We start from the raw sequence: 25890 nt of genomic DNA, 5'->3' as shown, positions 1-25890 counted from the left end.
TACGTACCTGAAATCTCATTCAATCATGCAGACTCTCAAGTGGGACAGGAACTGTGTCTCACCTGAGAACACCGTTTGGAACATAGCAAGCCCTGAACAAATACCTTAATAATAAGTTTTGAAACTTAATATTAGCTTATAGAAATATTCACTTTTCCGAGTCTGTACACATTCCACAGAAAAACACCATAGCTGTGAAACTCTAAGGCATATTCTTTTAATGGCATTTTACAAGAGAGTACTTATGGATCATCGTAGACTGGTGCTGATGCTCTGTCTCCTTGGAACCACTTCTGGATTTGGTTTCCATTTTGTGCATCCGAGTCCCTCCATTTGTCCCTGGTATTAAACTGTCAGAAGTATTTCCAGGGCTGAGGGGGTGTCAATTCCCACCTGCAGTGGAATCAAGGTGTCTAGCATACCAAAGATCAAGCCCACTATAGGTAACCACTCTGTAGGCCTCATTTTATTCAAGGAAAACTCAGCGCTTTGCTCAACGACAAGATAGCAGGTAGAAGGGCAAGCTGACTCGAGCCATCCACCTTCCAGACAGATCACCAGGAGGGAAGAGAAGCTTAGTTGCCATTTCAGTATGAACTTGACGTGCCCTCTACAGTGTGGTAAGGGACAGTACCCCACACCCACATCCTACTACCATCACATCCAGATCCTTGGAACAGCCAAGTCAATGGCTGTCAAAGGATAAAAAGGTTATCCTCTCCGTTCATTTCAATTTGCGTGTCCCCGAGGATATTTTCAGGTTCTTTCTTCATCTTGAAGCTGCAAAGACAAGCATAGTTTGATATGGATGAAACAGAAGTCCAGTGGCAATATTTGTCCTTGTATTTATAGGGAGAGGGTTTACAATCTCTATACTAACAGAATAAGAATCAATGATCCGAAAGTGTTTGAATAGAGACATTGACTTGAATATGAAAACAGCCTCCCTCTCAACCCGTAAGTCTTCATGTCACAAGATCTCTTTCTTTCCACCCCAACCCTTAAGTAATAGATGCTGATCAGATTTCAGGAAGAATTCATTTCACAAGCTTCCATTCTCTCCCCTGAGTTCCCAAGGGACTGAAAGAAATCCAAGGAATGGGAATTCTAATTTTGGTATTTCACAGAAGCCTGAAGGAAGAATGTGAAGGAATATGAGGAGGAAACACATGAAGGAGGGACAAATATGCTACTGGAAAACAGGTAAAGGGGAAAGGAGGAACTATTTACTCCTAAACTGAGTGTACACAGCCATTAAGTCATCTCAGGTGCCTAATCATTTCAAACATCACTTATAATCAGAGAACAAGTAAGATGGATTACCTTGTGTATTTAGCCAAATAATATCTTTGCATGACTTTACCTAAAAACAAGACAAGGGTAGAATGTGAGCCTGGCAGAAGAAAAAGCACAGTTATAATAACAATACTGGAATTCCAGTGTTACAGAAGAGTTCAAGTCCAACAGTAACATACTGATCCTAGTGTTGGCAAGTGAATGAACCTCATTTCGGTGGAATCACTGGAATCCATTTTGCCAGTGACCTAATCTCATGCATCAAAAGATACCCAGAAATTCACTGAAGGAGAGTTGTGGAGTTGGGGTACAAGGAAGGGAACAGAAGGAAACTAGGTTTTAGTGGTACCACACACAAACACACACACACACACACACACACATGCCTCACTTTTCTACCTTTTTGCCACTGCTACCTAGACCACAAAGGTAAGGACACTCTCTCAGAAAGCAAACCTTTGGCTCATTCAATCGTATTTACTGAGTGCTTACTGTGTGCAGAGCACTGTACTAAGTGCTTGGAAAGTCCAAGTTGGCAACATATACAGATGGTCCTACCCTACAACAGGCTCATAGTCTTGTGCCATATGATTGAGATTGTTCATATAGTAGTTGGACCTATCCTTAAATTTAATTATATGCTTTGGGTCTAACTGTAACAATAATAATAAGAATAATAATGGCATTTGTTGAGCACTTAATATGTGCCAGGAACTGTACTAAACACTGGGGTGGATACAAGCAAATCAGATTGGACACCATCCCTGTCCCACATAATGATATAATAATAATAATAATAATAATGGCATTTATTAAGTGCTTAGTATTTGCAAAGCACTGTTCTAAGCACGGGAAAGGTTACAAGGTGATGAGGTTGTCCCACGTGGGGCTCGCAGCCTCCTCCCCCATTTTACAGCTGAGGTAACTGAGGCACAGAGAAGTGAAGTGACCTTCCAACTCCCAGGCCCATGCTCTATCCACTAGGCCATGCTGCTTCTTTCAACACTGACCTAAGCACTCATTGTACCCTGGATGGACTGTTAAATCAACCAAGGATAATAGACAGATCAAAGCTATTGCTTTTCCCTTTCCACGTAGTTTGCCACTGTCATAAAAGAAAAGAAAATTGATGTGAGTGATTCAATTATTTAATAACTTGTTCTATCTTAAATTGATGGAATAATGTCTTCTGAAGACAGAACATTCCAATCAATCGATCAGTTGTATTTATTAAGCATGTACTGTGTGCAGAACATATACTAAAATGTTTTGTACTCAACTCTTCCACCTAACTTCCCCAACATGTTGGACAAAAACACCATTCTTCCTATCCCAGAAGCCCAGAACCTTCTAAAAGGATAAAAGGAAAAAAGACTGAAGAAGGCCTAGAGAAGCAGAAACAATATGAAAAGGAAGGGAAAATAGATTTTGATGAAAACAGTTAAGAAATCGAGGTTGTTTAACCTGGAGAAGTAATGATTAAGGAGACTTCTTGTCTTGTCTTATGCCTTCGAGTCGTTTCCAACCCATTGCTGCACCACGGACACAGCTCTCCCGGAACACCCCTCTGTCCATCTGCAATCATTCCGGTAGTGTATCCATATGGTTTTCTTGGTAAAAATGCAGAAGTGGTTTACCATTGCCTCCTTCCACATCATAAACTTGAGTCTTCGCCCTCAACTCTCTCCCATGCTGCTGCAGCCCAGCATGGGTGAGTTTTGACTTGTAGTAAATTGCCTTCCACTCGCTAGCCACTGCCCAAGCTAGGAATAGAATGGACAGGTCTCTGCTTGACTCTCCCTCCCATAGCTGAGACTGGTAGAGGACTGGAAACTTCCCAGGTATGACCCTGAGAGGGGAAAGGAGACTTCTAGACAGATCAAATCAATTGTTTTTCCTCTGTCCACATGGCCTGTCACCATTCTGAAAAGGAGTAAAAATGCTGTTTGCTTTCTATTATAAATGAATTATTTAATAACTTGTTTCATCTTAAACTGATGATCTGATGCTAAAATTGTCTTCATTATAAAGGAATTTTAAGAGAGGAGATGGGGCAGGTAGTTGATCAAATCACCACTGGAGGATCAGACTAAAGGAACTAGGCTTCAATTAAAACAGGAGGAGTTTCGTTGAACCAAAAGATCTTCTTAACAATGAGGGTGGTCAAAAGGATGGAAATGGTTACCAAGGGAAATTATGAGGTCTCCATTCTTGATAGCTTTCAGGAAAGAAGAAACAACTATGTGGAATAGTTCTGCCATTTACTTGGAGGCATGGAACTGGGCTAGTAATCACTTGAAGTGCCTTCTAACTCTATTATTCTATGACCATATTTCAAAGCCTACAAGCTAACCCTTCCAGATATTAGTTCTAATCCCTATGAAACTGAAACTGTTACTTGTCTAATCCCTTTCTCCCCTCAACCCTAAAATAATTTCTCTGAGGCCAGATTACAACCTGTTCCTGCCATAATTTTAAAAAATCTGTTCAAATTGCTGGGGTAATTACAAGCTAACCAGTTTGGAAACAGTTCCTGTCCCACATAGGGCTCAAGTCTTCATCCCCATTTTAGAAATGAGGTAACTGAGACACAGAGAAGTTAAGCCATTTGACCAAGGTCACACAGCAGACAAGTGGCAGAGCTGGAGTTAGAACCCAGCTCCTTCTGACTCTTTCTGGCCCGTGCTCTATCTACTAGACCATGATGCTTCCCTACCAATTTATCCACCAACTCCATCAATGTAGCCTGGCTCCCTTTTTATTTCTCCCCCTTTGTATTACAATCTTCTTGAAACACCTGCTCTAGGAAAGTTTCCCTCTTTCTCAATCAATAAATGGTATTTATTGAGCATTTATTATGTGCAGAGCACTGTACTAAGTACTTGGGAGAGTGCAATAAGACAGAGTTGGCTGATGGACACATTTCCTGCTCACAACAAAATTACAGTCTAGAGGGGGAGACAGACATTAATATAAAAGAAACAATTTATAATTTAAAGATATTTACATAGACTTAATGAAATATTCATTCATTCAATCATATTTATTGACTGCTTACTGTGTGCATACACTCTACTAAGTGCTTGGAAGAGCACACTACAACAATAAACAGACACATTCCCTGTCCTCAGTTCATATGTACTGAGAAGCAGCATGACCTAGTAGAGACCTGGGGGTCAGAAGAATCTGGGTTCTAATCCCAGCTCTGTCACTTGTCTGCTGTGTGACCTTGGACAAGTCACTTATCTTCTATGTGTCTCAGTTTCTTCATCTGTAAAAATGGGGATCAAGGCTGTGAGCCCCATGTGTGACATGGACTGTGTCCAACCTGATTAGCTTGCATCTACTCCAGCGCTTAGTACATAATAAGCACTTAAATACCATAAAAAATGTACTTCTCATTAATGAATGACTGCTGATTTGTCTTCTATTGCTGTTTCCCAAACACCTACTGCCCAGGCTGCTGCCCATTGTCTTCCTAAGGCCCAACCATTGAAGGTGTGGTGTGATGAGTTTGATCAAAAGAAATTTAGACCCTACAGTTGTTCTGTGGACCTTCATTTTGTTCAGAATCTTGTCTTCAAAAATATACAAAATGTATTGAATCTGGTTTTCCATTTCTTAATAATAATAATAATGATGATGGCATTTATTAAGTGCTTCCTATGTGCAAAGCACTGTCCTATTTCTTCTTATCCTTGCACCTTTAAACAATATGATGATGATGATGGTATTTGTTAAGCCAGTGCTTAGAACAGTGCTTTGCACATGGTAAGTGCTTAACAAATACAATCATTGTTGTTATTAAGTGCTTATTACGTGCCAAGCACTGTTCTAAGTGCCGGTGTAGATACAAGGAAATCAGGTTGTCTCATATGGGGCTCACAATCTTAATCCCCATTGTACAGATGAGGTAACTGAGGCACAGAGATGTTAAGTGACTTGTCCAAAGTCACACAGCTGACAAGTGGTGGAGTCAGAATTAGAACCCACAACCTTTGACACCCAAACCCGGGCTTTTTCCACTAAGCCAGGCTGCTCCTGCTAACCAAGTAAGAGAATTCAATGACAGTATCCAGCTCAGCTCTGCATTGCTGATGGAGATCCTTGGCTGTGAAAGGGGTTTTCCAGATACCACTGTAATCTTCAGAGAAAGTTTCCGTCTATACTACTTTATTGACTCTGAAAAGGGATTTATAATCACCCAACCTTCTCTTTGTGTTTGTTCCTAGAACAGAGCCACCAGCACCCAGGAACTTCTCTTCAAGGGATTCAAGGACTTTGAGTGATGATGCTATTAAGTTGAGTGGAAAGAGTTTTTCCCAATGGATCAATTTTTATTTAGTGTTTCTTGCTGTCTAGCCTTGAACAGGGATGTCTAGAAAATGCCAATAAATCAATCAATCGACATTATTGAGTATCTACTGTGGACACTGTGCTATATTAGGCACTTGGGAACAGAGTCCCAACTCTGCCACCTCTCTGCTGCGTGACTTTGGGCAAGTCACTTAACTTCTCTGTGCTTCAGTTGCACCATCTGTAAAACGGGGATTAAATCCTCTTCTTCCTGATTTAGACAGTGAGCCTCATGTGGGACAAGGACTGTGGCCAACCCGATTATTTTGTATCCACCCAGCACTTAGTACAGTGTCTAGGACATAGAAAGCACTTAGGAAGTACCACTAAAACAATAAAGCTAAATGACAGTAAAAAAATTTTTGGTCCCTGTCCTGAAGGAGTTTTGCAATCTAATAGGGGACACAAACAGATCTAAATATGGGAGTCAGAAGAAAGAACAAGGCTAGAACTAGCAGTAGCAAGAGAATGAAAAATGATTAGACAATTAAATGTGGGTTTAAATATGATAAGTATATCTAATGTTGAATTTAGAACTCAGTCTGGCTTAACACCACCAGTGATGAGGAATCAGACAAGATATTGTTCGCCGTATCATAATGGAGAAATTTTAGAATCTTAGCAAACTTTTCATGAAAGCCATGTCTTTATAGAAGTTTCTGGTCTATTGGTGGTAAATCATACTTCTCACTATGATTGTATCTAAATCCCTCTTGAAACTTTTTGGCTGATTGCTACCGTATTGCTACTTTTTGCTATATCACTGTCAAAAAGGAAGAAAAAAAAGCAGACCTGGGCCTTGCCCTTCTTACCTCTCAATAAAATTCCCAACAGCACTGTGAGGAGCCCAGCTGCCACCACAGGAACAATGATGAGTAGCAGGTTGGAGTAAACCGGATTATTTATCTAAAGAGGCACAGAAAAATGAAAAGGTTTACTTTCTTCTGTTTCTCCTCAAGGTTACCTGCTCAGGGTGATGACAAGAATTTTAAAATCCAGTGTAATTGGTTTGCTAATACATATTTACTCTCCCTGCCTTCCCAAAATCAGACAGTGTGCTGTATTTTTGCTTTAAATTTTTAAAAACCATATATTATCATTACGTTTCCAATATTTGACTTTTTTTCTCTCTTCACCTGGGCATTAAAATTTTCCGAGACTTCATCACTGGAGTTAGGATAGGGCAGGCTTATTGGTATAGTCACAAACTTCACGAACCTGCAAGCAAATCACGAATCCTGCCCTTCCCAGATTTTATAAGGTCATCGCCACGATGAATCTAACCTTAGTCAGTATCAGAAGCCTGGAGAACAACAGTACCAATGCTGTGGTTTGTTTATATTTTCATTTTTATCACAGCTCTTACCTTCCAAAGCCAAGTTTTTTTTCAGGCTCTGGCTACATGGCATAGAGCTAATTAGTTTGGCTGACACAGATACCAACAAGAATAGCTAGAATTAAACAGACTAGAATTCAAATTTGAAAATTTGAAGGTACACATTGAGGGCACCCATGTCAGAATAAATTTTCTCGGACTTAGTGGAATTCTGGACTTATTCATAACTTCTAAGTGTTCAGTGGCAGAAGCATTCCTGAAGTAATAAACCACCACTTTTCAACACTTTATAAAACAAGTTCTTGGGAATTTATTGGTTACGAGAGTGTGAGCACGGGAGATCTATGTGGCCATAGAAATGGCCCAATATATCTGTGATAAAAGGGAAAAGATATTAAGGTGACCTGAACAAATGTGAATCCATAGTAGATCTTCTATTTTAAACATATCACCTTCCAAATAAATCACCCAGTCTCCCACATAGAATTAAAAAAAAAAAAATTGGAAGTGTCGCCATCTAATTTGCTGAGTCTGAATGGTATGATTTTCTCAGATCTCATCTCAGTGGCAATTGTTGGGGAGAATCGAGTCTCAGAACATCTCCCAAATCTTCAAAATAACTCCCTCCCTCCTCCAACAAACCCCAGGTCATTTTATCCCTGCAGAAACGAGATAAAAAATAGCTAGAAAGAAGGGAGGACAGGCAAATACTGTCTGTTCCTAACTTACAGCCCACTGTCTCACTCTACAGCTCCTATCTTGTTGTCAACCTTGACTATGCAGGTGTCAAATGGATGAAATTCCAGGGAGATGGAAGGCAGGTCATCCGATGTCCCCTCCCCACAGTGACAGCCTGTCACTCACACTCCCAGAGACTGATTTATCTGATGACACATGGATTCTTAGTATACAATGGAGAAGAACAAAACTGGCAACAGAAGTTAAGTGAATGTGCCTGTTGTTTTATTATATTCTCCCAAGCACTTAGTAGAGTGTTCGGCACAAAGTAAGCGCTCAGGAAATATGATTGATTGATTGATCGAAGGAACAATGAGTGAAGCCACTGCTACTGCCACCATGACTGCTGTCACCAAAGGAAAGGAAAATGATCTTTCAGCAACCCAATTACTGCTAGATGGATGATGTCAGGCATCTGTTTGGTTTTTCAGGCTCTGCACAAGGAATCTGTCCAGCCAGGGGTGGTAACGACTGAATCTGCTGCTGTTTCATTATTCTTCTCCTACCCCTCTTGCTACTCAGCTTTGCCTCAGATAGGTATCTGTTGGTCCAGCGAAAAAGAACACTGGTCCAGGAGTCAGGAGACCTGAGTCCTAGTTCAACTTTTGCCTGGAATTGACTAATGTGAGTTGAACTCTTAAGTACAGTTGACAATTCATTGATTCATTCGATTTTATTTATTGAGTGCTTACTGTGTGCAGAGCACTGTACGTAGCAGTTGGGAGAGTACAATACAATAATAAGTGGACATATTCCCTGCCCAGTGTGCTGCACCCCTGCCTGCTTACTTATTCATTGTGCAAGTGGGAACATTAAAAAAGCATCCCTCCCATCCCTCAGCAAATATGGATACATTTGTATATACCTGTAATTTATTTATCTGTTTATTTATTTATATTAATGTCTGTCACCCCCTCTAGACTATGAGCTCATTGTGGGCAGGAATGTGTCTGTTGTTATATTGTACTCTCCCAAGCACTTAGTACTTGGGATCTACTTTGTACAAGTGCTTTGCATGCTGTAAGTGCTCAATAAATATGATTGAGTGACTGACTGACTGAGTGAATGAATGAATGAAGGGACAAGAGAATGTGAGTGTGTGTTGAGGAAGTTACTTGCACTTTAATCAATTCCTTTGTCCAGGTTCTTGTTCCTTGGTCCTGAAATGTTAGGACTGTGGCTAATCCATTGTTGCTGGCCAGAGACTACAAGAACGTCATCATTACAGGCACCTCTGTAAGCTCGTTGTGGGCGGGGAACATGTCTGCTAACTCTCCCAAGCACATAGTAAGTGCTCAATAAATATGATTGATTGGTTGATTGATCTCTGTGAGAATATAACTTGAGTGAGTGCTTGTGGTTGAGTGAGTGTGTGTGTGTGTGTGTGCGTGTGTGTGTGTTTCAGTTCAAGTACTTTGTCTAAGGGCCTGTGTGAGGATGTGGAGGTGTCTTTCTTTCTGCCTTACTGTATCTCTGTTTCTCTTTATCCCCTGCTTTCTCTTTCTGTCCATTTTTCTATGTTGGTATTTTCTCTAGAAGCATCTCATTCTGGGAAGAATGGATATGAGAGAGCCTTGCAGTTCATTCTGGCATTTTATTATGGTTGCAGGCTGTTGAAATTTTAAAACTTTTTTATGTTTTTGGGTTGGTTTTTTTTTACCTGGTCCAATTCTTTCTGGGAAACATCTGATGTTCCTAACAACCAGAAAAAAAGAGAATAAAATTATTGTGCACAATATGTTTAGTAATCACAAAGGTTGCACACCAGGGCCTCAAAGCTTGTAAGGGTCCCAAATCACATCAATGCATTTCAACTGGAAAATTCTTTTTGTAATAATTTATAATCTTTTCCCTCCTTTACCAGATGTCTGTTGTCACATAGCTTCCTCTAGTACTCTATTTCCCAACATTCCAGAGGGACATATCAAAGCAGTGAGAGGTTAAATGGCTACCTTGAGTCTTTATTTCTTCCCGGTCCCTTAAGTATTTCCTGGTTAAATAATCCATTTTACTCCTCTTCCTCATAAGTGAGGGTGTTAGCTATAAGCTAAAATGAGTTTCCTGAAGACCTCATAGATTACTAGAACTTTTGTAGTCCAGGTTAGTGAGCCCGTTAAAATGGAAGTTGGCTTTCCTTTCAGTGGTATTTTTCTTTTTAACATAGTTAATTGCTTAATATTTGTCTGGCACTGTTCTAAGTGCTGGGGTAGATATAAGGCAATCGGGGGGACACAGTCCCTGCCCCACTCGGGGCTCACAGTCCAAGTAGGAGGGAGAAAAGCTATTCACTCCCCAGTGTTTACAGTGGTGTTCCTTTTCCCAATCCTACTTCACCCCTGCCCAGGTCTTGGACAAAGCCAGTTGGTGTGGTTGAGCAAAGGAAACAGATGTGGACACTTCAGTAACTCTATGGGATCCTACTCTGCACTGACTGTAGGAGATAATAGGCTTGTCTCATTTCAGATTCGAGGATGACTCTCCAGCACATATTGGATGTGATTTTTTCAAGAAAAGAGGAGGCTCAGACACGCTAAAAATGAAAGGGAGAGAAGGGAAAAATAGATGCTTCTTAATACCCTCCATTCTTGGTTTTCTGCTATTGTCTTTTTGGAGTCAGAGAAGAAAGGCAAGATTCAAGTATTCCTGCTGCCCCTCCATCAGAAATCTAGTTTAATATAATCATTTGGAAAGAATGCATCTCAAACTGAAAACTCCCAGAAAAACCCAATCATTTTAAAATTGGGGGGTATTATTCTATGATTTAAATTGGACTCATCAAATGTGAGCACTGGTGTGCCACAAAAGCTGATACTGCTATGACACTAATTTGTTCTTTTTTTCTGAAATAAAAGCAAATGTCTAAAGGGAAAGCTACTTGGAGGTATAGAAAAGTTAAAGGGCATCCAAAAAATGCACATTGCTACTTGTATGCTTCATTTGCTACATATGAAGTGTGACAGTGTTCTGTGGAGAGTGGGATGAATGGCTCAGTGTATGTTGCAAACCTCTTCCAGTTACTGTTGTCTCTTTTCTCTCTTTCTCACATTTCTTTTCTAGACTTCAACTTCTGAAGTCTGAGACACCAGGAGAGAGCAATCAGGTCGAATCTAGTTGAAGTGGGACACAGGGTGAAAAAGTGTTCCATCTTATTTATTAACCTCCCACTCTTTTAAACACGGCACTCCCACCAAGTCTCCAACTCAAGACAAAACTTGGTGGATGAAGAAGAAGGAAAATCTCTTATGTCAACTGTTCATGAAATCTTAGCCTCAAAACTCCAGGATCAGACTCTTTCTTAGATATTCCAGGAAATTGTCAAATTGTGGTAGAGATTTGAACTCCACATATATGTGTCTTTGCCATCTTTTCAGACAGCCACCAATTTCCCTAGCCCCTAGAACCACACTGGGAAATACAGGAACCTATTAATACACCAGCACAGAATGATGGTTGCATTATACCCTGCCAGAGCTTGACATAGGACGGGAATGCACTATCAATTAGTCAGTGGCATTTATTGAGCAGTAAGTGTGTACAGAGCACTATATTAAGCACTTGGGAAAGTACAGCACAACAGAGTTGGTAGACATGATCCCTGCCCACAATGATCTTACAGTCTACAGGACCGAAGACCCAAACAGAGACTGAATGGAATGTTGAAATGATGAAACTATAAATGGGAGAGGTCAGAAAAAACTCCTTTGAAGACAGGAAAACTATCAAGCTATCTTGCCTATTAGTGGACAGTTGGGAGATTCATTCATTCATCCATTCAATCATATTTATTGAGCGCTTACTGTGTGTAGAGCACTGTACTAAGCACTTGGGAAGTACAAGTTGGCAACATATAGAGACGGTCCCTACCCAACAACGGGCTCACAGTCTAGAAGGGGGAGACAGGCAACAAAACAAAACATGTGGACAGGTGTCAAGTCATCAGAATAAATAGAAATAAAGCTAGATGCACATCATTAACAAAATAAATAGAATAGTAAATATGTACAAATAAAATAGAGTAATAAATCTGTACAAACATATATACAGGTGCTGTGGGGAGGGGAAGAAGGTAGGGCGGACGGGATGGGGAGGATGGGGAGGAGGAGAGGAAAAAGGGGACTCAATGTGGGAAGGCCTCCTGGAGGAGGTGAGCTCTCAGGAGGCTGGAAATTAAAAATGGATTGATTCTCTTAGAACATCTGCTTCAGAAAGGCACAGACACAAGAAGGAAGAAATAAAAATAGTGCTATTGTAGCAAATATAGTAGGGCAGCAAGGGATTTCTCCAGTTTTGGTCCCCAGGTAGCCACAGAGATATAGAATGCTGTAATCAACAGGAACTTAAGCTTATAGTGGGCAGGAAATGTGTTGGTTAAATTGTTGTGCTGTGCTCTCCCAGAGTGTCCTCCCAGAGTGTCCTGCACTCTGTAAGCACTCAATAAATATGATTGATTGACTGATTGACTGATTAACTTCAAGAGATCATCTAGTCCAGCCTCCCTGACTCTAGGCACAATTTCACTTAAGCCACTTCAGCCTCTTTGCTGAGCTCCCTGCCTCCTGTTCAGTCCATGCTTTACTCCGCTGCCCAGATCACTTTTAAACAAAAACGTTCAGTCCTTGTTTCCCTGTTCCTCAAGAACCTCCAGTGGATGTCAATCATCTCATCAGATAGAAACTCCTTACCACAGGATTTAAAGCACTCAATCACCTTGCCCCCTCCTACCTTACCTGCATACTTCACTTTTCTAATGCCAACCTACTCACTGTACTACTTCGATCTCATCTATCTCGCCGCCAACCTCTTGCCCACCTCTTGCCTCTAGAACACCTGGAATATCCTTTCTCTTCATATCTGATAGACAATCACTCTCTCCACCTTCAAAGCTTTATTAAAAGCACATCTCCTCCACTTAACCTTCATTTCCTCTTCTCTGGCTTCCTCTGCATTATCTTTGCACTTGGGTTTGCACACTTCATTCACCGCTCCCTCTGCCCCACAGCATGCATATCCGTAATTTATTTATTCATATTAACAATTGTCTCCCCCTTTAGACTGTAAACTCATTGTGGGCAGGGAACATGTCCACTACTTTTGTTGTACTGTACTCTCCCAAGCACTTAGTACAGCGCTTTACACATTAAGAGCTCAATAAATATCGCTGATTGAATGATTGTTGGAGCACTTTGTTCAGAAAACTGGCACCTGTGCTTTTGGACAGATTTGCTCTAGAACATATCAGCTTTGTTATTCTCAAGTCCTCCCTGACAATTGCATCATAGTCTTGAAATTATTACTCCAAAGCTCAGCCACTAGGAATCCACCTCTCAAAATTGCACCCATGAAAACACACTTTATCCTTCTCCTTTGAGAATTCTTGCTGTTAGAAATAGCTATCGTAGCTGTCTTACACTTCCCCCTGCTAGATGAGTTCTGGTATGGCTTTGTTAAAGTCGAAGTGCAGGCATGGATTAATGACAGTAGTAGAAATATAACCATTAAGTGCCCATTCTGCAAAGCACTGCGCATAGTGCTGGGTAAAAATGCAATAGTGAAAATAAGACATAGTTCCTGGGCCACAAGAGATTCACAGTCTAAGTACAAAGGGAAAGAGGAGATTGGCAACAGACACATAAGGAAAGGTTGAACAGTAAAAACAAAAACAACCTGAAAGGCAAGGATATATGCATAGGGACAAAGGACAGGAAGTGAGAAGCAAAGTTAAGGAGAAAATCTGCAACTTTCCCCTACAAAATTCACATCTGCCTTTTAAGCTTTCCACAATCAATAGGAAACTACAGATCTAGTGGAGCTATCACATACAGCTCTGTCCTGTCCCATGGCTCAATCTGAGCACCTTTCCCATATAAGAACTGATAGTCCAGGAAAAATCAAATTATGCTATATATCCCTATCCCAACACCCCGAATTTCTGCATACTTGAGAAATATGCAGAAACAATATGCAGAAACAAAACCAGAAAAGAGAAATTGAAGTCATACTGAAAAGGGAAAGTGGCTCTATTTTGAAAGCAACTACTTCCGCTTTGTTTCTTAATTATTTGCCTTTCTTCGAAGTATAAGATCTGGGAAGAAGGATATATATGTAATACCTTGAATCAGGGGAAAACTGGAGTATGGCTCTCAGAGGGGCTTTCTCCGAGTAACCCTCCACGTATTAGTTGAATTCTTGTCAAACACCCTTCTAAGCTGGGGTCGATACAAGTTAATCAGGTTGGGTTCACAGTGTAAGAAGGAAGGAAAACCCTCTTTGAATGCCCATTTTGCAGTTGAGGAAACTGAGGCACAGAGATGTTGTGACTTGCCCAACATTACACAGCAGGCAGGTGGCAGAGCCAAGGTTGGAATTCAGATCTCCCAGCTCCCAGGCCATGCTCTAGCCAGTAACACCTCCTGAGTCATCACCTCAGCTCTCAGGCCACTTTCTATATATTCCTTGTCCATTGATGTAATTTGTTAAGCATTTATCAAGAGCCAATCTATCAGTGGTATTTATTGAGTGCTTTCTGTGTGCAGAGCACTATCACTGTGGTAGATAATCAAGTTAGACACAGTCCCTGACCCACAAGGGGTCACAATTGGGGATGAAGAACAGGTATTTAATGCCTATTTTACAGATGAGGAAATGGAGCACAGAGAAGTTAAGCGATTTACCCAAGGTCACACAGCAAGAGGGCTGAAATTAGTACCCTGGTTTCCTAACTCCCAGGCCTGTGTTCTTTTCACTAGGCCACACCGTTTCTTTTTGTACATATGCACCTATGAATATTTCTTACCGTTAGCTATCTTATACTAGCTCCTCACAAGAATGTAAGCTCCTTGAGGGTAGGAATCATGTCTACCAATTCTATTGTTTTGTACTCTCCCAAGTATTTGTACTCTGCACCCAGTAAGTGCTGAATAAATACCACTGATTGATTAAATGATCTTATATTCTCATAAAATTATGACTACTGCCCTCCCCCCTAAAAAATGAAGAAAAGATCACAGGCAGGCATCACATCTTTCACCTCTTTTGTATGCTGTCAATGCAGTACTAATACAGTCAGTTCTGCCAATAAGCATGCTTGTATTTCTTGGCTAGAATTCTGTTAAGGAATTAGAAAACATTCTTTGACAATCTGCTCCTTTTCTTTTGTTAAGTGCTTACTGTATGCCAGGCACTTTACTAAGCGATAGGGTAGACACAAGGTAATTAGGTTTGACACAGTCCATGTCCCACATGGGGCTCACAGTTTTAATCTCCACGTTACAGGTGAAGGAACTGAGGCGCAGAGAAGTGTAGTGACTTGCCTAAGGTCACACAGCAGACAAGTGGCACAGCCAGGATTAGAACCCAGTTCCTTCTAACATCCAGGCCCATGCTCTTTCCACTAGGTAGGGACTGTCTCTATTTGTTGCCAACTTGTACTTCCCAAGCGCTAAGTACAGTGCTCTGCAAACAGTAAGCGCTCAATAAATACGATTGATGATGATGATGATGATGTTACATCTCTCTGAAGGAAAGCTGAAATTCAGTGTCAGAAGAAACTGTTGTGTACAATCACATGGTTTCAGGCATATTGTGAGTACTTCAATGCAATTTCTCCTCAATATGGGGTTCTTCAAGAATACAGCCATTTCGTTAAATAGGAAATGACTGTACATTCATTCATTCAGTCGTATTTATTGAGCACTTACTGTGTGCAGAGCACTGTACTAAGCGCTTGGGAAGTACAAGTTGGCAACATATAGAGACAGTCCCTACCCAACAGTGGGCTCACAGTATTCATATAGTGGTTCCTGATAGTCAGAGATGATGTCCCTGATGGTAAAGCCTATCCATTAATAATAAATAATGAGAACAGTGCTTGGCACATAGTAAGCACTTAATAAATACCATTATTATTATTAATTCATTCAATCATATTTATTGAGCGCTTACTGTGTGCAGAGCACTGTACTAAGTGCTTGGGACGTACAAGTTGGCAACATATAGAGACAGTCCCTACCCAACAACGGGCTCATGGTCTAGAAGGGGGAGAATACACATACATATTAATGTGTATGTGGCCTAAAAAATCCAATGTAGGGTCTTCAGTCCTTATCACGAATGCTGTTCTTTGTTGTGTTGTGTATGTATGAAAAACATGTAACAATACAGTGCTTTTTTTGCTATTGCTGCCTTGACTCATGATCCACTTGATTATGTGCTCTGTACACATTAGTTACTCAATACTGCTGACACTTATGTAAAATGATGTCCTCTACACTTCCTAAAATACCATTTTTAGACGCCTAGATCCCCCCAAAACCATGTTGTAATAATGAAGCTACTGCCCTGTGTTCCTTAGTGACTCTTTGATAGCCCTTATCCTTGTATTCTCAATCCCCAAAGTCGAAGTCACTGATTCCTGTATCCAGAAATGATATTCTGGAAACTTTGGCTATTTTGTTCTAGTTTTACTGACCTTTCTAAGGGAAACTACTTAGGATTAGAATTACATGCATTCTATTCATTTTTATTGATGTTTTTCAATTGTTAAGCTGATTTTTTAAAACCCACTTTTTAAAATCTTCTTTAGCTTTTCCCCTAGTCAACCAAATTCAAAGGCCCACTGAGCAGATGGTCTGTAAGTTACTTGGAACAGCAAATGAAACAAAGCTGCTAATGCGGACTTGGAAATAAATTGTGTTTAATTCTTTATGGTATTGGTTTTCAGCGTGAAAACTGAATCTTTCAGTTGAGTGAATCTGCCACTTCTGCTTCTCATTTTCTTAGAATTACAATTCTTGCAATGTTATTCCCTTGATCATTTGTGTGTTCATTGTAATACAAAGTTCTAACTGATGGGATTTTGTCGTGTTAAATCATAATCAACTCCTCTTTTGGAGGGGAAGTTTTAGTGTCTTGTTTTTAGGGCAGAAGATTATTTCCTTAAAAGTCAGGCAAATCTTGACTTTGGATGTACTTTACATCCTTCTCAGATTACAAAGAAAAGGCAGAAGTTGTAATTGATGGGGACTTAGTCATGCATCTGTTCTAACCTTTCTTCTCCAGATTGATTCATAAAACTTTGAAGAAGGGCAAATGTGCTTCTCCAGTCTGATCCATGAAGCAGTAGCTCCCTTTGCACAAAGATGGGACTAAAAAGGGAAAGTAGAAATGTCCTAAAATTATTCTATGTCGAAAAGTACTAAGTGCACCCATGTGTAGGTTGCCCATTTTTTTTCCATTTATATTTATATAGTTGTCCTTCACATTTGAAGAAGACACCACTGATAATTAAATTTTCAATATAACTATTTTGACAAATAACCTTTCATCCTCCTGTTTAGATTCATTTAAATTGAGAACTGTATTCCAATTCTAATATTTGAAGTAAGGAGGACAAGGATTAAAGGGGTATTTGGTTGGGTTATTGTGGCTGGGCTAACCAACCTGATTTAGATCCTTGGTAATTTTAAGTTTCCTTCTCTATAGAGCCAAAAAAATGACCATTTTTATTTTACTATTAATCAACCATCCTGCTTAGGTCAAAGAAGGAGATGCTTAAAATCTCCTTGGAACTATTTTCCTGACCTTCAGGAGGAATTAGAGCATTCACTAGGTATCAAACACAATTTTTGGATTAATTCTTGAGCCTCCCAAAATGTACATTCATTCTGACTTTCATCTCCAAGTTAAACAATAATATCCATAATTCTAATCTATTGCACACAAATTTCAAATTCAAATAAATGAAGGGGTTTTTTTTCACATTCTAAGATCATAGTACCCATAGGAGTAAGGACTGAACTAGATGTCAGAAGCAAATTGTAATTCATTGTCTTCTTTTGACTTAATGGGAGGCCAACCCTTACCTCAAATTAATCCATCTATAAAATGGAAACAGAAATATCTGATACCCCTTCACCTCTCCTGGGTGCTGTGGGACTGGAAATGAATGGTATTTTAAAAAGCAGTATCTATCATAAGTGGTGTTCATTTGAAGCCAACCTGTTTTCTGTCTCTTATCCTAAAGCATTCTATCATTAACTCTGAGCCCATTGTTGGGTAGGGACTGTCTCTATCTGTTGCCAAATTGTACTTTCCAAACACTTAGTACAGTGCTCTGCACACAGTAAGTGCTCAATAAATACGAATGAATGAATGAATGAATGAATGAATGAATGAACTGGCTGGTCCAGACCAGAGAATAGGCTCACAAATGTGCAAAAGAAGTCTTTTCTAGTGAAAGCTGGCTCACCAAGGTCCAGAATTAAAATTAGACTTAGAAAGGGCTCTGAGAATCAACAATCACAAATCACCTCCAGAAAATGAATGAGGGATAAGTAAACTAATGAGCATCAGTAGCTCTAAGAAGCCTCAGAAAGAACGTAGCTTTAGCACCATGGTTTCCCTCACAGTCCTGTGCTCATTCCCCATGGACAAAGATATGGTATCCATTTCAGGGCTTTCAAGGCCTTCAAATGACTCACCTATGGGCTCTGAAAGCCAAGCTCCCAATACAGGGGAGATTTTCCAATTTCAAATGGAAAGAAGCCTATGCTAGCATCAGAAATAAATTGAAGTGAGCACCTTCTGATGACTGAGAAGTAGAATCTCCTCTTGTCCTTGTTGCCACTTCCTGGGAAGTCATATGGAGAGTAGAAGTCATGGTCACTTAAAAAAAAACACAAAAACAGAGATAGGGAGCAGTCTGTTGAGATTGTCAATCTGTTTAAATTGAGGAAGAGTCGCTGAAGTGACAGAGAGTCGATACTCAAGAAATACTAGTGGGAACATGAATCAGTAAAGACTCCTGCGGTGAGGAGTCTTATATATTTGGGGAGGAAGTTGCTCTGACCCCACAGACCCACCCCAACGCCCAACCCCCAACTCCCAAACCCAGAGTACTTATGTACACATTTTCAAATTCAATATTATGAATGGCTTATTTATTTATATTAATGTCTCCCCCCCAACCCCCTCCCCACTCCCCACTCCCACCCCCGGACTAATTATGGGCAGCTAATTATGGGCAGAGAATATGACTGCTAATTCTGTTGGATTGTACTCTCCCAAGCATTTAGTACAGTGCTCTGCACATAATAAGCACTCAATAAATGCCACTGATTGATTATGACAAGTAGCTAAAGGCCCAAAAGAAATTAGTTCATATATCTGCTTTGTATTCTAAATCTGAACCTGGGGCAACTGCTAGACACATGGTTCACCCAAATCCTTGGGGCCCTGAATGGGTATAAAACTTTTAATGGAATAGTAAATGGTGATGGCTGAAACAGACCCAAATGATACACCATTATCGTCCCTAGGGAGACAAAAAATAGGAGCAAAATAGGCAGTGCACCTTTAGGTATACGAGAAGTCTCTTCATCAGTTTCCTTGAGAGTTGTCTGAAGAGCATGTGAGGTAAAGGAAGTTACTAATTCTGAAAAAAAAAATGTTGGTCAAAAAGTTACACAACAGAGGAAATAAAATTGGGGGATTATAAAGGAAATGGGGTAGTGTTTGTGTAATGTGGGCACAGGACTAGGTAGATTTTTTTCAAGAGAATTTCCCTTCCCGATTGGAGCCCATCTTCATTTCATCAGGGATCGTTTTTGCTTGGAAAGAATTTCCTGTTGGATCAGGAATCATCTCTATTCATGTTGCAACCTTGGCATTATCCTCGACTTTCTCCCTCTCTTTTAACCTCCACATTCAGGGAGATAGGCTGAGATCCACTCCATTCAATTGCGATCCTTATAAAGAAGACTCAGGCTAAATAGAGCTGGCATTAGATCTTTCTAGACTTTAAGTGTGTTGCGGGCTAGGAAAATGCCAAGCAACTCTGTTGTACTCTTCCAAACGCTTAGTACAGTACTCCGAGCACAGAAGGTGCTCAACAAATACTGCAGATTGATTGTTATTGAAAGTTGGATGGAGAAGAATTGGGTGGAGACACAGGGAGGGTAGCATTTCCAGGCAATACCTGGCAAACAGCCAGAGTTTGGGGCCAAACTGGAGATTTGAACAAGACACTATCTCATGGGGAATTGTGTTGTCTGCACCATCTTGTCATAATATTTTAGAGTCTCTGTGCTATGTGGCTTCAAAAAGTAATCAGTGCCCCCCACCTAATTTTGCTAACTCCAAGACATAGAAAACATTAGTGCCTTTAAGACTCACCCAGCTTGTGACATTTTTTAACCCGCTTTTCTATAGGCCCTTTGCACCTATAGTCCCTAATTTACATGGTCTTAGAGTCAATTGGAGTCTTAAAGGTAATGTTAAAATGGATAAAATTATTAAGGCATTCAATTTCACTCGTGGGAACTGAGGTCACTAAGAGATTGGATTGTTTTTATCAGCAAAAGCATGTGTTTCCATGCTAGCCACTAAAGGGAAATTATGGTATGAAACCTGAAACAAAATCTCCCAGCTATACAGACAAAACTGAATCATGAAAGTGTTCACTGAAGATCAGGAAAAAAGTCACAATAAGACAATCAAACTCTACAGTAAGAGATTGTTTATAGAGACTGTGAAATCAGCAGATGTCTTTAAATGTAGATGATCCTGTTGGGATTTCTTCCAGCTCTAAGATCCTTTAAGGGAATTATTGTGTAATTATACTCTCAAAAACAGCAATAGTGGAAGCTGAATTTCTGGGAAAAGGAATGACCTGGTTTATACACTATACCTGGGTTCGAATCCTACCACCTCGACTTATCTGATGTTCATTCATTCATTCAATCCTATTTATTGAGTGCTTACTGTGTGCAGAGCACTGTACTAAGTGCTTGGGAAGTAAGGTCTGCAACATATAGAGATGGTCCCTACCCAACAACGGGCTCACAGTCTAGAAGGTGTGACCTTGGGCAAGTTTTTTAATGTCTCTGTGCCCGTTTCCTCATTTGTAAAATGGGCATTAAAATGTACTCCCTCCTACTAATCTTGTGCCCCCATGTGGGACAGTGAGCCCCATGTTGGACTGTGTCTAACCTGATCATCTTGTATCTACCCCAGCGCTTAGTACAGTGCCTGGTACATAATAAGTACTTAATAAATACATTGCTATTATCATTATTTATACCTTTAGTAGAGAGGAAAGTTTCTGACCACAAGGTAGTTGTGAAAAGAGCTGTGGTGATTGCCTGAAGTGTAATTGCAGTGGTAGGCTGAAAAGGAGTTGCTGTGGTATTCTGAACAGTGGTTGCAGTGGTAATCTGAAGCGCAGGTGCAGTGGTCCCTTGCAGAGTAGTTGCAGAGGTAGTCTGAAGAGTAGTTGCAGTGGTAATGTGACGTGTAGGTGCAGATGTCGTCGGAAGAGTAGGTGAAGTTGTTGGCTCAAGTGTAGTTGCAGTGGTTGTGTGAAGAGTACTTGTAGTCGGAGGGAGTGTAGTTGTTGTTGGCTGAAATGTAGTTGCAGTGGTAGTCTGAAGAGTAGTTGCAGTGGTTAAGTGGTGTGTAGGTGCAGATGTCGTTGGAAGAGTAGGTGAAGTTGTTGGCTCAAGTGTAGTTGCAGTGGTTGTGTGAAGAGTACTTGTAGTTGGAGGGAGTGTAGTTGTAGTTTGCTGAAGTGTAGTTGCAGTGGTGATCTGAAGAGTAGTAGCAGTTGTTGGCTGAAGTGGAGTTGTTGGAGGGCAAGTGGTTGTAGTTGTAGTTGTAGTAGTCTTCTTTGTTGTTGTGGGGACTACAGCAACCAAAAATAAAAGTTAATCAAGTGCCATGGAAAATAGCAACAAATTCAAAAGTAGTTCAAATAACTTTGGAATTACAGACTGCTAGTGCCAACCCCTGCCTCCAGGCTCATGAAGGCCTAAACTATCTTGCACTGCATTCGGCTATTCTTTCCCAAAAACTTTCAGAGTCTCACAGCTGTGAATTCACTAAATGATGCCACCATTTCCATCAAGAAATTCCCATTGCAATTAATTATGATCAAGCATGGCAGCAACACCTGGAAAGTTAGCTAATCTAATATGGTTCTCTTCAGAGTGCAGGCTCTGTTACATCCTTTGAGAGCTGTGCTGCATAACACAAGAATTTTCCTTAGTGAAAGAAAATTAACAAGTTGGTATTATCAGAATGGCTTTCCATTATATATCCTAATTGACCAACATTCTGACATTTTATTGACAAAAACTTGGTTTCCACATCACAGATTTTAAAATAATCTAGTTATTGCAAGACAATTCAGCAATGCACACCCAGAACATTCCAATCTATAGTAGCAATAGGATCCACTGTTCACCTTCAAGTGCATTAAAAGAAATCAATCAGTTAAGGGTGTTTATTGAATATTTACTCTGTACAGAACACTGCACTAAGCACTTAGGGGAGAAAAATATAGCAGAGTGGGTAGACACAATCCCTGTCCACAAGGAGTTTACCTTCTAGGAGAGGAGGAAGGGAATGCGTCTACCAACTCTTCTATATTTTACTCTTCTAAACAATTAGTACAATGCTTTGCACACTGTAGTGCTCAATAAATATGATTGATTGATTGAATGATTAGTGCTTTGGGTCTAAGTGTGGGGTGAATATCAAAGTGTTGATCTGAAAGAGGGGAGAAAATCCCAACTCCTGAAAAGTAGTGGAAGCCAAGTTTCAAAATGGAAATGAGGATGCTGCCCGTCAAATGGAACTGAATCTATTTCCTTGGTCCCACTGTGCTGGGAGGGTAAGACAATCTACAAGATTAATGAACTGGGAACAAGTGGCAGCTTGGATAGCAGTTTTGGCTTAATTTTCCACTGCTCCCCAAAATAATAATAATAATAAAGATGGCATTTATTAAGCGCTTACTATGTGCAAAGCTCTGTTCTAAGCGCTGGGGGGTTACAAGGTGATCAGGTTGCCCCCCGCGGGGCTCACAGTCTTCATCCCCATTTTACAGATGGAACTGAGGCCCAGAGACGTGAAGTGACTTGCCCAAGGTCACACAGCTGACAAGCGGTGGAGTTGGGATGTGAACCCCTGATCTCTGACTCTAAAGCCCGGGCTCTTGCCACTGAACCACACTACTTCTCTATACTGTACTATACTATACTGTAATATACTATATACTATCCTATTCCCAAGCACTTAGTACAGTGCTGTACACACTGCAAGCGCTCAATAAATAAATACGATTGAATGAATGAACGATACAGTCCCCAAAGCTATATCTTCAGCCCTAGAGAGCGCCCAAAAGTGTCCAACTCCGCAGAAACACCACATTTGGAGTATTATAGGATTCGTTTCCAGATGGAGAACATTCCACTCACCTTTTCTTATCTGCAGACGCACATTAATTTTTATATCATTGAACCATCCGGGGACTTCTATCCGGCAACAGTACACACCACTATCGCCTTCTTTGGCATCCGTGATCGTGAGGGCCACGTTCCCTTCTCTGAGAAGACCGTTGAGTTGGTATTTCCAAGACTTTCTAAAGGTCACCTTTGATCCATCGGTTTGGAGAAGTCGGTCATTGCATTTAGAATTGGGACATCTGCCCTTCCCCCAGCATACTTCCCTGCTGCCAGCATCTGTTCTGTAGGAGCAGGGTAATTGTACAGACTGGCCCACTTCACCTCGTACTAGTTTGTCTGGTGCGGCACAAACTGCAGGAAAACAAGAGAAAATCAGAAACACGTCAGTTCCTAGTGATATCATACTAGGACCTCAAAACTATTCCAAGACTCCAACCTGTTGCAGCAGCCCCAGTTGCAAGTAATTTAAAAAAAAATAAAGAAAACCTCTTTCCTATTTACCAACTTCTTTGATGCATTTGGGGCTGGAAAATGGATCTGATCATAATGGGAACCACATCTACAAAAATAACAGTAACAACAATAATAATCATAGCATAATAATCATATTATTATTGATAATGTTATTGTTGTTATCGTGGGATTTGTTAAGCTCTTACTATGCACAAAGCACTGAACTAAGTTCTGGGTTAGACAAGATAATCAGGTCCCACTGTCTAAGTAGGAGGGAGAATAGTCAGTCAGTCAGTTGTATTTGTTGAGCGCTGTGTGCAGAGCACTGTACTAAGCACTTGGGAGAGGACAGTCTAACAATATAATAGACACCATCCCTGCCCACAATGAGCTTACAGTCTAGAACTCCATTTTAAGTCAAATCGCTCAGAGTGTTCCTAGAATAGCTATTGAATCCCCATTTTACAGATGAGAGAACTGAGGCACAGAGAAGTTAAGTGACTTGTTCAAGGTCAAGCAGCAGGTAGAGCCATGATTAAAACACCAGTCCTCTGACTCTCAGGCCTGTGCCCATTCTACTAAGCAACACTGCTTCTTGGTCTGCGAGCCTTAAACTGCTAGCCTTATATGGGACAAGGACTGTGTCCAACCTGTTCATCTTGTATCAATCCCAGAGCTTATTGCAGCATTTGGCATCTTGCAAGCACTTACAAATACTGTTATTATTACTATTGTTAGCTTTTACTTTTAAATTATTTTTATCTATTTATTGATTTTTATACTGGCCTCTCCCCAGTCTACCATTACCCCCACTACTTCTACCACTCAAGGTTGTTGAGTCGTTTTAGGTTAATCTAGTGTCAGAATGGTGGTCTTGGGCTGAGCTGTGCTCACTAGTTAGACAGTTCGACTCTCCTGATGCACAAAGGGAACAAGGAAGATGGATCTTCCCTCTCCCCACCCCCAACAGCAATGCTTCAGAAGAACTCTCTGCTCACTGACCCAAGTATGTTCCTTACCAAGTCAACTGAGTATCACATGACTGGTTTAAGCAAGAAACCTTATCTTCACTTCTTCCAAGGCTGAGGGCCTTCCTTTCTCCCTTATCTCCCCTCTAACGGGAAGAACAGACCAGATAGCAACAATTTTGCCTGCTGGATTTTTCCCTCTGACTCATGAAGTCTCTCAAAACAATGTTCCCGTTTCCTAGAGGACTCTCAGCGGCTGTTATCAATCACAAATGTAGGAATAAGAATTATACAAAACGGCTGCTGGAAATTAAAGAGGCACAGACGTGATGTGACCAGATACTTTGCTTTTGGTGAGGTGATCAAGCATTTTGGGATTCCACCCCAAATGAATCAGAGTTGGAAACCAATTGCATATTGATCTTCATCCAATAGAAAGATTCAGGTACAAACATGAGCCCTACCTTCATCTTTGTCCAGTGCCCAACTAGCCAAGGGAAATAGAGAATCCAGGCAAATTACTTGGATGGCATTGGTAGCTGAATCAAGATTTTAGTCAATCAATCAGTTGGTCATACTTACTGAGTGCTTACCATATGTAGAGCACTGTACTATGTGCTTGAAAGAGTACAATATGACAATACAACGTACACATTCCCTGCCCATGACGAGTCCAGAGTTTACAGTACTGTTACTAGAGACTAGATTTTCTACTTCCTACGATGGGCCAGAAAATATTGTTTTCCCTTCTGTGGGTGTAAATGAAACTTACATTTACTTCTAAATGAAGAAGTCCAAAACACACCAGACCCCAGAACAAAATTAGAATCCATAAAAACTATCTCATGCTTTTCCCTTTGTTGCTCCCTCTATCCCCGCACCAGACACAAGCACACACACACTCTTTCCAAATTCAACCTGCTGAATCCTTTTCTCAAAATAATTGCCTATATGTTAACTAATTGAGAATTCTAATCTGAAAGAGAAATATTCCACTATGAAATTCCCCACGTGAGGAAACATCCCTTAAAAACAGAAAAATTGAAGAACGAGAAGGGTGATAGTAATGCTGACCCTCTAAAATGTTCTGTTGAACATGATAACAGTGAGTGCCAAGATATTTTCTCTTTTCAATTCGATTTCACTCCCAGTTTATGTCTCCTGGTAGAGATCAGGACCTCTGATCTTACTAAACTCAAATACCTTCAGCAAATCACAAAGGGAACCACATGGATGACTGACGGTAGAGAGATAGGGAAGAGCCAGTGATTCAAAATGCCTCACGTTTCGCCTTATATTTCAGGAATCAATCCTTAGCACTATCTGACACCTTCTACAGAGATGGATCTGTAAAACCTCTGAACACTTACCTATGGAGAACTTCCCCACGATCCACAGAAGCAACACCCAGTTGTACATTTTGACTGGTCCCAGTTGCCATATGTTAGAAATTCCAAAATCAATTTCTTATACACAGCAGTTGTGCTGACTGAGCTGGACT

At 40.5% G+C, this 25890-nt stretch overlaps 1 protein-coding gene across 1 annotated transcript; it reads right to left on the bottom strand.

Moving 5' to 3' along the window:
• Positions 1-200: 200 nt before the first annotated feature.
• Positions 201-25890, bottom strand: LOC119950544 (T-cell immunoglobulin and mucin domain-containing protein 4-like). Its single transcript, XM_038773048.1, has 9 exons — positions 25760-25890; positions 22981-23319; positions 20805-21404; positions 19077-19157; positions 18305-18388; positions 9387-9421; positions 6465-6558; positions 1324-1363; positions 201-780 (listed from the first exon to the last, which is right to left on the bottom strand). The coding sequence occupies exons 1-9, from the start codon at positions 25806-25808 to the stop codon at positions 696-698; spliced, it is 1407 nt and encodes a 468-aa protein (XP_038628976.1). The 5' UTR covers positions 25809-25890; the 3' UTR covers positions 201-695.

This window comes from Tachyglossus aculeatus, chromosome X1, assembly GCF_015852505.1.
Source record: "Tachyglossus aculeatus isolate mTacAcu1 chromosome X1, mTacAcu1.pri, whole genome shotgun sequence".
Classification (NCBI taxonomy): domain Eukaryota; kingdom Metazoa; phylum Chordata; class Mammalia; order Monotremata; family Tachyglossidae; genus Tachyglossus; species Tachyglossus aculeatus.
This window is presented reverse-complemented; position numbering and strand designations above follow the sequence as displayed.

What these genes read in the sequence shown, in the direction of transcription:
- LOC119950544 (XM_038773048.1), bottom strand. Translation starts at nt 25,808, where the DNA reads ATGTACAACTGGGTGTTGCTTCTGTGGATCGTGGGGAAGTTCTCCATA. An exon ending in CGTGGGGAAGTTCTCCATAG is followed by an intron (nt 23,320 to 25,759) that starts GTAAGTGTTCAG and finishes GTTTTCCTGCAG; the next exon opens with TTTGTGCCGCACCAGACAAA. An exon ending in GCGTCTGCAGATAAGAAAAG is followed by an intron (nt 21,405 to 22,980) that starts GTGAGTGGAATG and finishes TGGTTGCTGTAG; the next exon opens with TCCCCACAACAACAAAGAAG.